The 14,080-nt window shown below is 53.8% G+C and overlaps 1 protein-coding gene across 1 annotated transcript; it reads left to right on the top strand.

Moving 5' to 3' along the window:
• Positions 1-6,942: 6,942 nt before the first annotated feature.
• Positions 6,943-12,384, top strand: LOC147095822 (myb-related transcription factor, partner of profilin-like). The gene is made up of 3 exons (XM_085973723.1): positions 6,943-7,179; positions 7,661-7,823; positions 12,380-12,384. The coding sequence occupies exons 1-3, from the start codon at positions 6,943-6,945 to the stop codon at positions 12,382-12,384; spliced, it is 405 nt and encodes a 134-aa protein (XP_085829849.1).
• Positions 12,385-14,080: the final 1,696 nt, after the last annotated feature.

Below are 14,080 nucleotides of genomic sequence, written 5' to 3'. Positions count from 1 at the left end.
CCACGTATACACACACGGACTCACACCCACATATACACACACAGACTCACACCCACGTATACACACACGGACTCACACCCACATATACACACACAGACTCACACCCACGTATACACACACGGACTCACACCCACATATACACACATGGACTCACACCCACATATACACACAGGGACTCACACCCAAGTACACACACAGACTCACACCCACATATACACACACGGAATCACGCCCACTTATACACACACACAGACTCACACCCAAGTACACACACAGACTCACACCCACGTATACACACACGGACTCACACCCACGTATACACACACGGACTCACACCCACGTATACACACACGGACTCACACCCAAGTACACACACAGACTCACACCCACATATACACACATGGACTCACACCCACATATACACACACGGACTAACACCCACATATACACACACGGACTCACACCAACATATACACACACGGACTCACACCCACGTATACACACACGGACTCACATCCACGTATACACACACGGACTCACGCCCACTTATACACACACACGGACTCACACCCAAGTACACATACAGACTCACACCCACGTATACACACACGGACTCACACCCACATACACACACACGGACTCACACCCAAGTACACACACAGACTCACACCCACATACACACACACGGACTCACACCCAAGTACACACACAGACTCACACCCATGTATACACACACGGACTCACACCCACGTATACACACACGGACTCACACCCACATATACACACACGGACTCACACCCACATATACACACACGGACTCACACCCACATATACACACACGGACTCACACCCACATATACACACACAGACTCACACCCACATATACACACATGGACTCACACCCACGTATACACACACGGACTCACACCCACGTATACACACACGGACTCACACCCACGTATACACACACGGACTCACGCCCACTTATACACACACACGGACTCACACCCAAGTACACACACAGACTCACACCCACGTATACACACACGGACTCACACCCACATATACACACACAGATTCACGCCCACTTATACACACACACGGACTCACACCCAAGTACACACACAGACTCACACCCACGTATACACACACGGACTCACACCCACGTATACACACACGGACTCACACCCACGTATACACACACGGACTCACGCCCACTTATACACACACACGGACTCACACCCAAGTACACACACAGACTCACACCCACATATACACACACAGACTCACACCCACGTATACACACACGGACTCACACCCACATATACACACACGGACTCACACCCACATATACACACACAGACTCACACCCACATATACACACACAGACTCACACCCACGTATACACACACGGACTCACACCCACGTATACACACACGGACTCACGCCCACTTATACACACACAGACTCACACCCACATATACACACATGGACTCACACCCAAGTACACACACGGACTCACGCCCACTTATACACACACACGGACTCACACCCAAGTACACACACAGACTCACACCCACGTATACACACACACATATTCTTTCCAACAGGTGTTGGATAGTGAGTGAGAGTTTGGCTGGTGTTTCCTCTCTCCAGCCCAGGGGCTCTGAAGCCAATTGCAGCTCTCCAGCTGCTGCCCCGTTGTGATCTGTTAGCTGTTTACAGGTGAGCAATAGAATGTGGGCCTTCTAGTCTGACAGGAATAGAATGTGGGCCTTCTAGTCTGACAGGAATAGAATGTGGGCCTTCTAGCCTTTCAGCCTGGAGCTCTTTTACAAGAAGAGAACAAGCAATTCCTGTAAACTGCAGTTTCGTTTTTAGTAAGAGCCAAACTAGTTTCATTTCCAGTGAACAATCCTGACTCTGAGAGCGTGGGAGGTCCTCGTACGAACAATGATTTGAATAAGGCCACAATGCACAGTTTAATACTGCATTGTAATACAGTAGAAGATATCTCTGGTGTAAAGATAAGTTTGTAATAAAAACCGAAAATGCTGGAAATTCTCAGCAGTTCAGGCAGCATCTGTAGAGAGAGAAACAGAGTTAAACTTTTTCCAGTTCTGACGAAGTGTCATCGACCTGAAACGTTCACTCTGTTTCTCTCTCCACAGGCGCGGCCTGACCTGCTGAGTATTTCCAGCATTTTCTGTTTTTATTTCAGGTTTCCAGCATCCGCGGTATGTAATGCTGATTTCTGAGACAGTTGTTTTAAAATTTCAACCCATTTGTTCAGATATGCTCCCTGGCTCTTGGATGCAATGCTGGATTTTCAAAGCGTGCAGGGTAACCCTTCAGCCCACTGCTAAAGTAGTGACTGGGATTTTCCACCAGTGTTCCCAGTGTATGTGTGTGTGGGGTGGTGGACATGTTTGTGTGTGTGAGTGTGTGCCTTCTGTGTGTATGTTTGGCTGTGTGTGTGTGCGTGTACGTGTACGTGCGGAAGGGGTGTTTCTGTTTGCGTATTGGTGTGTTTGTGTGTGTGTATATACTGTATGTGTGAGTGGGTGTGTGTGTGTGTCTGTGTGTGTTAATGTAGGTGTGTGCGTGACAGTGTATGTGTATGTGAGTATGCGTGAGGGAGAGGGAGTGCGTGTGTGAGTCTGTGTGTGTATGATGTCTGGTGCCTGGTGTCTGGTGTCTGGTGCCTGGTGTCTGGTGTCTGGTGTTTGGTGCCTGGTGTCTGGTACCTGCTGTCTGGTGTCTGGTGCCTGGTGTCTGGTGTCTGGTGCCTGGTGTCTGGTGTCTGGTACCTGCTGTCTGGTGTCTGGTGTTTGGTGCCTGGTGTCTGGTACCTGCTGTCTGGTGTCTGGTGCCTGGTGTCTGGTGTCTGGTACCTGCTGTCTGGTGCCTGGTGCCTGCTGTCTGGTGTCTGGTGTCTGGTGCCTGGTGTCTGGTGTTTGGTGCCTGGTGCCTGCTTTCTGGTGTCTGGTGCCTGGTGTCTGGTGTCAGGTGCCTGCTGTCTGGTGTCTGGTGCCTGGTGCCTGGTGTCTGGTGTCTGGTGAATGGTGTCTGGTGTCTGGTGCCTGGTGCCTGGTGCCTGGTGTCTGGTGTCTGGTGCCTGGTGTCTGGTGTCTGGTGCCTGATGTCTGGTGTCTGGTGCCTGGTGTCTGGTGTCTGGTGTCTGGTGCCTGGTGCCTGGTGTCTGGTGCTTGTGTCTGGTGCCTGGTGTTTGGTGTCTGGTGCCTGGTGTCTGGTGTCTGGTGTCTGGTGTCTGGTGTCAGGTGTCTGGTGCCTGCTGTCTGGTGTCTGGTACCTGGTGTCTGGTGTCTGGTGCCTGGTGCCTGGTGTCTGGTGTCTGGTGTCTGGTGCTTGGTGTCTGGTGTCTGGTGCCTGGTGTCAGGTGTCTGGTGTCTGGTGTCTGGTGCCTGGTGTCTGGTGCCTGGTGTCTGGTGTCTGGTGCCTGGTGTCTGGTGTCTGGTGAATGGTGTCTGGTGTCTGGTGCCTGGTGCCTGGTGTCTGGTGTCTGGTGTCTGGTGCCTGGTGTCTGGTGTCTGGTGCCTGATGTCTGGTGTCTGGTGCCTGGTGTCTGGTGTCTGGTGTCTGGTGTCTGGTGCCTGGTGCCTGGTGTCTGGTGCTTGTGTCTGGTGCCTGGTGTTTGGTGTCTGGTGCCTGGTGTCTGGCGTCTGGTGTCTGGTGCCTGGTGTCTGGTGCCTGGTGCCTGGTGTCTGGTGCCTGGTGTCTGGTGTCTGGTGCCTGGTGTCTGGTGTCAGGTGTCTGGTGTCTGGTGCCTGGTGTCTGGTGTCTGGTGTCTGGTGTCATGTGTCTGGTGTCTGGGGCCTGGTGTCTGGTGTCTGGTGCCTGGTGTCTGGTGTCTGGTGCCTGGTGTGTGGTGCCTGGTGTCTGGTGTTTGGTGCCTGGTGTCTGGTGCCTGGTGCCTGGTGCCTGGTGTCTGGTGTCTGGTGTCTGGTGCCTGGTGCCTGGTGTCTGGTGCCTGGTGTCTGGTTCCTGTTGCCTGGTGTCTGGTGCCTGGTGCCTGGTGTCAGGTGTCTGGTGTCTGGTGTCTGGTGTCTGGTGCCTGGTGCCTGGTGCCTGGTGTCTGGTGTCTGGTGCCTGGTGTCTGGTGTCTGGTGCCTGGTGCCTGGTGTCTGGTGTCTGGTGCCTGGTGTCTGGTGCCTGGTGTCAGGTGTCTGGTGTCTGGTGTCTGGTGTCTGGTGCCTGGTGCCTGGTGTCTGGTGTCTGGTGCCTGGTGCCTGGTGCCTGGTGTCAGGTGTCTGGTGCCTGGTGTCTGGTGTCTGGTGCCTGGTGTTTGGTGTCAGGTGTCTGGTGCCTGGTGTCTGGTGTCAGGTGTCTGGTGTCTGGTGCCTGGTCTCTGGTGTTTGGTGCCTGGTGTCTGGTGCCTGGTGCCTGGTGTCTGGTGTCAGGTGTCTGGTGCCTGGTGTCTGGTGTCTGGTGCTTGGTGCCTGGTGTCTGGTGCCTGGTGCCTGGTGTCAGGTGTCTGGTGCCTGGTGTCTGGTGTCTGGTGCCTGGTGTTTGGTGTCAGCTGTCTGGTGCCTGGTATCTGGTGCCTGGTGCCTGGTGTCAGGTGTCTGGTGCCTGGTGTCTGGTGCCTGGTGCCTGGTGTCAGGTGTCTGGTGCCTGGTGTCTGGTGTCTGGTGCCTGGTGTCTGGTGTCAGGTGTCTGGTGTCTGGTGCCTGGTCTCTGGTGTTTGGTGCCTGGTGCCTGGTGTCAGGTGTCTGGTGCCTGGTCTCTGGTGTCTGGTGCCTGGTGTTTGGTGTCAGGTGTCTGGTGCCTGGTGTCTGGTGTCAGGTGTCTGGTGTCTGGTGCCTGGTCTCTTGTGTTTGGTGCCTGGTGCCTGGTGTCTGGTGCTTGGTGTCAGGTGTCAGGTTTCAGGTATCTGGTGCCTGGTGTCTGGTGTCTGGTGTCTAGTGCTTGGTGTCAGGTGTCTGGTGTCTGGTGTCTGGTGTCTGGTGCTTGGTGTCACGTGTCTGGTGACTGGTGCCTGGTGTCTAGTGTCTGGTGCCTGTTGCTTGGTGTCTGGTGCCTGGGGTCTGGTGTCTGGTTTCTGGTGTCTGGTGTCTGGGGTCTGGTGTCTGGGGCCTGGGGCCTGGTGTCAGGTGTCTGGTGTCTGGTGTCTGGTGCTTGGTGTCTGGTGCCTGGGGCCTGGTGTCTGGTGTCTAGTGCCTCTTTACTGTGCCTAGGCGTGTAATGCTGACATTTGCTTTTTCACTTCCAGCTATAGGTTGGAGAAAGTCATAGGGGGAGAATTTCGGTTGCTTTGCGCCTCCCATTAGTGCCCTAAGAAGGCGCTAATGGGGCACAAAGCAACTAACGCCCGGGCGCGGCACTGCCAATGCCTCCTGCGAAATTCAGCGGGAGGTAAGTGGCAGCGGTAACCGTTAGCGCCCCACAGCACTGCGCCGCCGGCGATGACATCATCGCTGTGCGCAGTGCTCCGCTCATGCCCCGCTCGCGCCCTGGCCGTGATCTTCGGGAGTGCCCTCTGACTTACCGTCAGACGCTACATCTGACAGGGTCAGGGGGGTCCTACCTGCGGCTGGGGTGGCACTAATTAAAGGCGAGATGCCAGGCGGCCATTTTTGTTGCTGGCCGTCTGCCAGCACCTGCCTTCGTTGCCGTCCCCAGCCTCCTGACCCGCCATCCCCCCTCGGAGTGCCGGCTGCGCTTCGTGAGCTCAGCACTTCTCTTGAGTGCCAGGCTCTGGCCCTGGATCATGCTGCACAAGGCCCCTCCCCTTTAAGAAGGGGAGGCAGGCCTGCAGTACCGTGGCGCGACGTGCTGCTGCACATATCGCCAATATATTCCCTTGCAGTGCCCCAAGAGGGAGGCGGGGAGCTTCCAGTAGCGCTCCTAGTGAATTTAGGCCGCGGCGTGCTAATTTCTTCACGGCGCTGAAAGTAGCGCCCCAAAGGGGGCGTGACTCAATTTATCCACCATAGAGTGAAGATTCACCAGGCTGATACCTGGGATGGCAGGAATGACGTATGAGGAGAGATTGGGTTGATTGGGCTTGTACTCGCTGGAGTTTTGAAGAATGAGAGGGGATCTCATCGAAACTTATAAAATTCTGACAGGATTAGACAGACTAGATGCTGGAAGGATGTTCCCGATGGACGGGGAGTCCAGAACCAGGGGTCACAGTCTAAGGATACGGGGTAGGCCATTTAGGACAGAAATGAGGAGGAATCTCTTCACCCAGAGAGTGGTGAACCTGTGGAATTCTCTACCACAGAAGGCAGTAGAGGCCAATACATTAAATATATTCAAGAAGGAGTTGGATATATTTCTTAAGGCTAAAGGGATCAAGGGGTATGGGGAGAAAGCAGGGACAGGGTTCTGAATTTGGATGATCAGCCATGATCGCATTGAATGGCGGAGCTGGCTCGAGGGGCCGAATGGCTTACTCCTGCTCCTATCTTCTATGTTTCTATGTTTCTATGTAACCGCAAAGAAGGCGGCCATTTGGCCCATTGAGTCCATGCCGGCTCTCTGTAGAGCAATCCAGTCAGTCCCATTCTCCCGCTCTATCCCTGTAGCCCTGCAAGTTTATTTCCCTCAAGTGCCTATCCAGTCTCCCTTTGAAAACATTGAGGCCGAGAAATTGGTTATAGCCCCGCGTGGGGCGCTAGAGATGGCGAGACTTAGCGCCACCTACCACGATATTGGGTCGTAGCGCCCTTAAGGTGATCGCGGCGCCACGTCAGGCGTTGCACGGTCGACTTAAGGCACTAACATGGCGGCGCAACCTAATATCGGGGCGGGCGAGTTCAGCGCATGTGCAATCACTCATTGCTGATCACGAGAGAGTCAGGAGCCGGCCAGCTCTTAAAGGGGTGGGTCCAGAGGGATCAGCAGCCACAGTGTGCGACCTACTGACCTGAATTTCGGTGCAGTGTGAGACTGGGCGCAAAAAACAGCATGACCATGGAGAGGCCAAGGCAACGCTCTGAACGCTTCACCGATGAAGCCCTGGATGCATTGGTGGGGGCAGTGGAAAGCCATCGAGCGGTCCTGTACGCCGACAATGGCAGGAGGCCTAGACAACAGGATTACCGGAGGGCATGGAGGGCCATTGCTCAGAGGGCCAACTCGAGCAGTCTGGTGCTGAGGACACCCTTGCAGTGCCGGAAGAAATTCAACGACCTCACTCGGGTCGTCAGGGTAAGTGATGGTTTTGATGTCCTGCTCATGCCTTCTTCTGCCGCTGACTTTATGGCCAATGGAAGCGCCAGGCACCACTGGTCATCTGTCAGCAGGCACCTATGCTCCTTTCTGGGAACACTCTTGTGCATACAGCTGAGGCCATGATGTTAGGGCTACTCAACCAAGGGGGGCATGACAGCTGAGGCCATGATGTAAGGGCTAGTCAACCAAGGGGGGCATGACATGACAGCTGAGGCCATGATGTAAGGGCTATTCTACCAAGAGGGGCATGACATGACAGCTGAGGCCATGATGTAAGGGCTAGTCAACCAAGGGGGGGCATGACATGACAGCTGAGGCCATGATGTAAGGGCTATTCTACCAAGGGGGGCATGACATGACAGCTGAGGCCATGATGTAAGGGCTATTCAACCAAGGGGGGCATGACATGACAGCTGAGGCCGTGATGTCTCATCATATCCCGTCCTTTCTCCTGCAGGCCAAGCTGGCAAGGAATCGGCGACTGCAGCTCCAGACCAGTGGAGGACCTGCAGTCCTGCAGACCCTAAGTGAACTGGAGGAGCGCGTCCACCAGATAGTTGGAGGCCACCTGACGGGGCCTGTGACCACTGCAGCAGCCGACCCCATTTTGCCCGGCAATGGTAAGGTTATGACCTTTTGCATCTGTCTCCTTCCACTTGTAAGCCACCCCCCCCGGCAAGCCTTGCCACTCTGGACCCATGTCATAGCATTGCACCAATCATGCTTCCCTTGCTGCCAACCTCCCCTCTCGCTAAAGCCACTCTTCAACCTCCCTGCTTTCAGATCCTGCTTCATCAGATGGGGAGCCGCGCCCTGAAGCTACCAATTCCTCAGACTCCGGAGGCGACCAGCTGGAGGAAGCCGGCCCATCAGTCCCAGCGTCAGGGGAGGCAGCTCTCCAGCAGAGTGGCGATAGTTCCTCCCTGGAGGGGAGCGGGGGCGGTGCCTCTGATGGGGAAGCAGCTCCAGGACCCAGCGGCCTGCACCAACGCAGGGGGGGAAGGGAAGCTCGGGGGCCGGCTCCCCGGAGGGCGAGTCAGGCCACCGTGACTGCTGGACAGAGCGCAGAGGAGGTTCGGCCCCTGGTTGAAATGAGCGCCCAGGCTCGGCTCAGGCACAATGAGCTGATCACTGCAGTGGGAAGGCTGCCTGAAGCCATTGACAGAATGGCAGGAAGTCTACAGGACTTCGCTGCAGCACAGGAGCGGAGAGCGCAGGCCTTCTCCGAAGTGCAGGAAAGGAGTGCTGTTGTGTATGTGCCTTTAAGTGAATAACTGGTCTCAGACTGTAGTACTGGCAGTCACCACCCCTGTATAAAAGGCGCTAGCAGCCTTCTGTAGTTTCAGTTTCCCGATTGACTCCATTCAGTAAAGACTTGTTATAATCAACTCCTGCTGTCCGTGTCTCAATTATACACGGACATAATATTGGCGACGAGGATGGGATCCATTCCTGAAGCGAAGTGAGCAGAGGTCGAGGCCAGAAGGAAGAAAGAAGCAGTAGAAACGGGCGTCGACCGTGGGCATCCGCCCCTGAGTCAGCGGAGTTGAAGATTTGCAGGAGAGGCTGTCGAGAGCGGGGCTTGGTTCCTGTCGACGGTGCTTCAGCTAATCGGGCTGGTGGCAGGTAGTACACTGATCCTTCCTGGGCTGCGGCGGTCTAGAACTCGAGCGGGTGGCTTGCAACGGGGCCGAGCAGCGTTGTCGGGAAGAGGAGCGAGAGAGAGGGTGGAGCACACAGGGCGCGGCCGGTGCTACGAAGCCGGGCAGCGTACAGACCTGAGAAGAGGGAGGCAAGAGTCCCACAGGGTTGTTCCGACGACGGGAAAATAATAAAATAAAAAAATATTAAACGCGCAGAAAGCTGCGAGGAGCTGCAGGTTGCCACGGAAACCGTGGAAAGCAGCGCTAGCAACAGCGGAGAAGAAGGCAAAGTGCGGGAGGTGCCATCTTAATCCAGCGGGGAAGAAGGCAAAGCGCGGGAGGTGCCATTTTGTTAAATCGGGGAAGCAGGCAAAGCGCGGGAGGCGCCATTTTAGATTTCCAAGATGCCGAAGACTGGCTATATCACTGCCTTTGATAATGCAATAGAAGACTGGACCACGTATGTGGAAAGAGTCGAGGTATATTGCGAGGCAAACGAAATAGCCGATGAGAAAAAGGCATCGGTACTGCTAAACTTAATGGGCGCAAGAACGTACGGCCTATTGCGGGACCTGATTACTCCAGCCAAACCGAAGAGTTTTAACGAAATTGTTGCTATCCTAGAGGAACACCTAAACCCTGCACCGCTGCTGATAGCAGAAAGATTTAAATTCCACAGGAGAACTCAGCATAAAGATGAGAGCAATGCTGATTACCTTACGGAACTACGCAAGCTATCAAAGCACTGCCAGTTCAGAGCAGGACTGGCAGATACCCTACGGGACAAATTTGTCTGTGGACTCCTGAGTGAAGGAACCCAGAAGAAGTTACTCTCAGAGAAAGAGCTGACGCTAGATAAGGCTTTCAGCGTGGCAGTATCGTATGAAGCAGCAGCCAGGGGAGCTGCGGAAATACAACAAAAGCCACAGGAATATGGCACCCACGAAATGACACGGGGATTTGCAAAATGTTATCGCTGCGGCAGAACAACCCATGACCAGAAGGACTGCTGGTCCAAGGACAAAATATGCAGGCAATGCAGAAAGATGGGACACATTGCACGAGTTTGCAGGTCTGGGAAGAAGACCAACGACAACAAACAGGCTACTAAGGAACCGTAGAAGAAAGTACAAAAGATGACAGACAGTAGTTCCGAAGGCCAGATGAGCGATAGTGAATCCGGGAACAAGAGACTAAGCTGTCTCAAACTTCACAATGTAATCGCAAAAGAGGATCACCGAACCATTTGGGTCACCCTCACGATAGCAGGGTCCAAAGTTAAACTGGAATTGGATACAGGATCAGCGCTAACCGTCATGAATTGACGAGACTATGAGCGGCTATTCTCACACATACCCTTGAGAGAGACATCCATCGTCTTGACGACGTATACAGGGCAAAAAGTATACCCCAGAGGAAAAATAAGGGTGCCTGTCGAATACAACAGCAAGAAAATACGGAAATTGTATCTCTACATACTGCAAGATGGTGGACCACCGTTATTGGGACGTGAATGCATCAGAAAGATAAGCTTAGACTGGCACTCCATTCAGGCAATGACGGTGGCTGGTAAAAAAGATGACGATGTCACTCCTGGATGATTGTCAACAATCTTAGCTAACGCCAAAGAGGTATTTCAACAAGAACTGGGCACTCTTAAAGGCGTAACCGCCTCGATAAAAATAGAGGAGAATGCAATTTCCAAGTTTTTCAAAGCAAGACCGGTACCATATGCAATTCGCCCAGCCATCGAGGCAGAGCTGGAGAATCTGGAGAATGCAGGCGTGTTGTCTAAGGTAGACTGGAGGGAGTGGGCGACACCCATCATTCCTGTCATGAAGAAAACGTTAAACAATAAGTCTGAGGAGCCAAGGAAGGTTCGCATCTGTGGGGACTTCAAGGTGACGGTGAACCCAGTCCTTCACACAGTACAATATCCTCTTCCAAGGATAGAAGACTACGATGCCATTTGGATTTGGTTAAGCCAAACATCAGAAGAGATGTGGAGAACAGGCAGTTTCAGAATATGAATGAAAGGCCAACCAGGAGTTTTAAGATAGGTCAACCAGTTTTGGCCCGGGACTACCGCACAGAGAAATGGCAGCCAGGAACGATTTGTACACGGCAAGGACCTCTCATGTATACCGTGGACGTTGGAGAGAGCATTGTAAGACGCCATGCTGACCAGATTCTAGAGTCACTGGAAAACGTCAACTCCACACCACGATCTGATACACCTGGCGATGAAACCGACGTACCAATTGCATCTACCGCAGAATCGGTGATATTGGAAGCAGATGAACCAAACAACGACATTGATTCCGACTCAACCTTGCCAGAAGAACCTGATACCCCAAAGAGGCGTTATCCAGACAGAATCAGGAAGCCTCCTCAAAGACTGAACTTATAATTGCTTAACCTCAACCAATGTATCTAGCAACCGTAATTGTGATTGTAATTAGTTATCATTTAGTTGTTAAATGAATGTTATGTAATGTTTATCTAAAAGGGGAGGAATTGTTGTGTATGTGCTTTTAAGGGAATAACTGGTCTCAGACTGCAGTACCGGCAGTCACCACCCCTGTATAAAAGGCGCTAGCAGCCTTCTGTAGTTTCAGTTTCCCGATTGACTCCATTCAGTAAAGACTTGTTATAATCAACTCCTGCTGTCCGTGTCTCAATTATATACGGACATTATAAGTGCCCAGGCCTTCTCCGATACACAGGCAAGGAGTGCCCAGGCCTTCTCTGAAGCACTGGAAAGGACTTTCCAGAGCTTCATCGAAGCACTGGCACCTGCCACGCAGTCACTCGCTGGCCTCATGCAGGCACAGACTGAGGCCACGCGAGCACTGACTGTTGCGAAGGTCGATGGATCAGGTAGGATTACCCGGGGCCCTTGCAGCACCACAGCAGGGCATCAATCAGTGGTCCAGGCGATTGGGTCACATGCTGTGGTGCTGCCCCGACAGAGTGTCAGTGAGGCGCACGCCCACGGAGCAGGTGGCTGATCTCAGGATGTCACCATTCCTGATGCTCCCACTGGCATCTCTCCACTGCAGCTGCCACCACCTGCAGGACAGACTGCATCCGCACATGAGGAGCTGGAGCAGTCCGCACCCGGGCCCTCCAGGCCCAGAGGTCATCCAGGCCGTTCCTCGGGGGCTTCTGCGCTTTCGGCCACTCAGCAGGCCTCCCCCAGCCTTGATGCAGCCACTGGGGTCCCATTGAGGAATAGCTGCAGGGAGGGAAGGGGACGTAGCCGGAAGAGGAGTGGAAGCCCATCAAGCGGTCAGCAGTAGGGGGTGATCTGGAAGGGCGAGGTGCAGCATGTCCATGCCCTCTGCAGCTGCTGGGAATGATGGGGAAGAGTGTGTTACTGTGGCGGAGTGCACAGAAATTTAAGCTTTCTTTACTTTCTCCTGTGTGAAATGTTTTTCTTTTTCAACCCGTCAATTTGGTGTTAAATAGTTCTGTTAAAGCCGTTGCCTATGTTTTATCCTTATTTTAGCTTTATGCTGTTTTTTTTTCAGGCTGAATGGCTCCATTTTCTGTCTCATTAAACAGAACTTTTATTTTACACTGGACATGTGAAATCTTTACATCTAATAATCTCTCCTTCACAGGTGTTGGGTGACCCGCACAGTCCTCCCCCAAACAGAGCAAGCAATCCCTCAGTTGGGCCTAGAAACGAGTCGTTATAAGCCTCTGACGAACGGCCCTTCCAGTGTCGGCATCCCTCACATCTTCCTCCTCCTGCTCCTCCTCCTCCTCCTCCTCCTCTTCCTCCTCCTCCTCTGCCTCCTCCTCCTCCTCTGCTTCCTCCTCCTCCTCCTCTGCTGGTCTTTCAAGGTCTGCTGGCATTGGCTGGGTGCGTTGGATGGCGAGGTTGTGTGGCATGCAGCAGACAATCACGATGTGTGCGACTCACTCCGGCGAGTACTGCAGGGCGCCCCCCGAATGGTCGAGACAGCGGAACCGCTGCTTGAGCATGCCAATTGCATGCTCCACAGTGTTCCACGTCGCCTGATGGCTGGAGTTGTAATTCTCCTCTGCCTGGGCGCTGGGCGAGCGTAGCGGGGTCAGAAGCCATGGGCACAAAGGATATCCCTTGTCTCCGATAAGCCAGCCTCGTGGGTGAGCCGGGGCCTCGAAAAGGTCTGCCACTGTGGTCTGACGCAGGATGAAAGCGTCGTGACTGCTGCCAGGGAATTGTGCGTTGACTGCGAGGATCACCAGCCGGTGGTCACACACCAGCTGCACATTGAGGGAGTGAAAACCCTTGCGGTTGCGGTAGTCCTCGGGATTGTTCACAGGCGCCCGCAAAGCCACGTGTGTACAGTCAATTGCGCCCTGCACCATGGGGAAGCCAGCTATTGCCGCGAAGCCTTCTGCGCGCTCCCGCTGCTTCTCCGGTGTCATAGGGAACGAGATCATTTGCTGCCTCCTGTTATATAGCGCATCTGTAACTTGGCGGATGTAGCAATGCACAGCAAACTGTGAGATGTTAGCAATGTCCCCAGTGGCGGCCTGGAAGGAGCCGCTGGAGAAGAAATTGAGGGCTACAGTTACCTTGACAGCCACCGACAGAGATGTCCTGCACCGTATGCGCGGCAGAAGATCATCGTGGAGCAGCTGGCACAGCTCAGTCACCACCTCTTTATGGAATCGCAGCCTTCTGACACACTGCTCCTCCGACATGTTGTGGTAGGAGAACTGTTGTCTGAAAACCCTCGCTGCGTAAGGTCTGGTGTGGTGACGTCTGTTGGCCCTCCTCCGTCTGGCCAGTCCTGGCCCTCTCTCCCTCTGTCTCTGTGCCCTCTCAAGATGTTCCAGCAGAAGGATGTTCCCTTCCAAAGCAGCCCCCATCATAACAGTGAATAATGGAAACTTTTTAATCTCTTACCAGCAGCTAGGTCATGTTCACAGGGCTAAAGGTCCTCTGGCACCGCTGGGTCAATGGCTGTAAGGCTCTCCCACTGCAGAAGCACCACAAAATGTAGCCACCCAACAGGTTGCGCTCACAAAAGGGCTAACCTTTTCACAGCAGTGGTGTCCCCTTTAAACAGCGCCCCCTACTCCGAGAGTGCCTGGGGAACGTTCCCTTCAACTGTCAGTAATAGCGCCAGGCGCAACAAAGTCAGGCGCGACTGAATTTCCGGAGGAGGGCGTTAAAAAGGCGTTGCACCATAAAATGACGTCATGATCAGCGTGTGCCCGCGAGCGCGCGCTCA

The sequence above is a fragment of the Somniosus microcephalus genome, unplaced genomic scaffold (assembly GCF_052327205.1).
Source record: "Somniosus microcephalus isolate GS21.2 unplaced genomic scaffold, FLI_Smic_1.0 unresolved_chr1, whole genome shotgun sequence".
Lineage (NCBI taxonomy): Eukaryota > Metazoa > Chordata > Chondrichthyes > Squaliformes > Somniosidae > Somniosus > Somniosus microcephalus.
Note: the sequence above shows the minus strand (reverse complement) of the source record. Positions and strands in the feature narration are given on the sequence as shown.

Coding starts and splice junctions, on each gene's coding strand:
- LOC147095822 (XM_085973723.1), top strand. CDS start 6,943: ATGGAGAGGCCAAGGCAACGCTCTGAACGCTTCACCGATGAAGCCCTG. Junction 7,180..7,660: donor ACCTCACTCGGGTCGTCAGG/GTAAGTGATGGT, acceptor TTTCTCCTGCAG/GCCAAGCTGGCAAGGAATCG.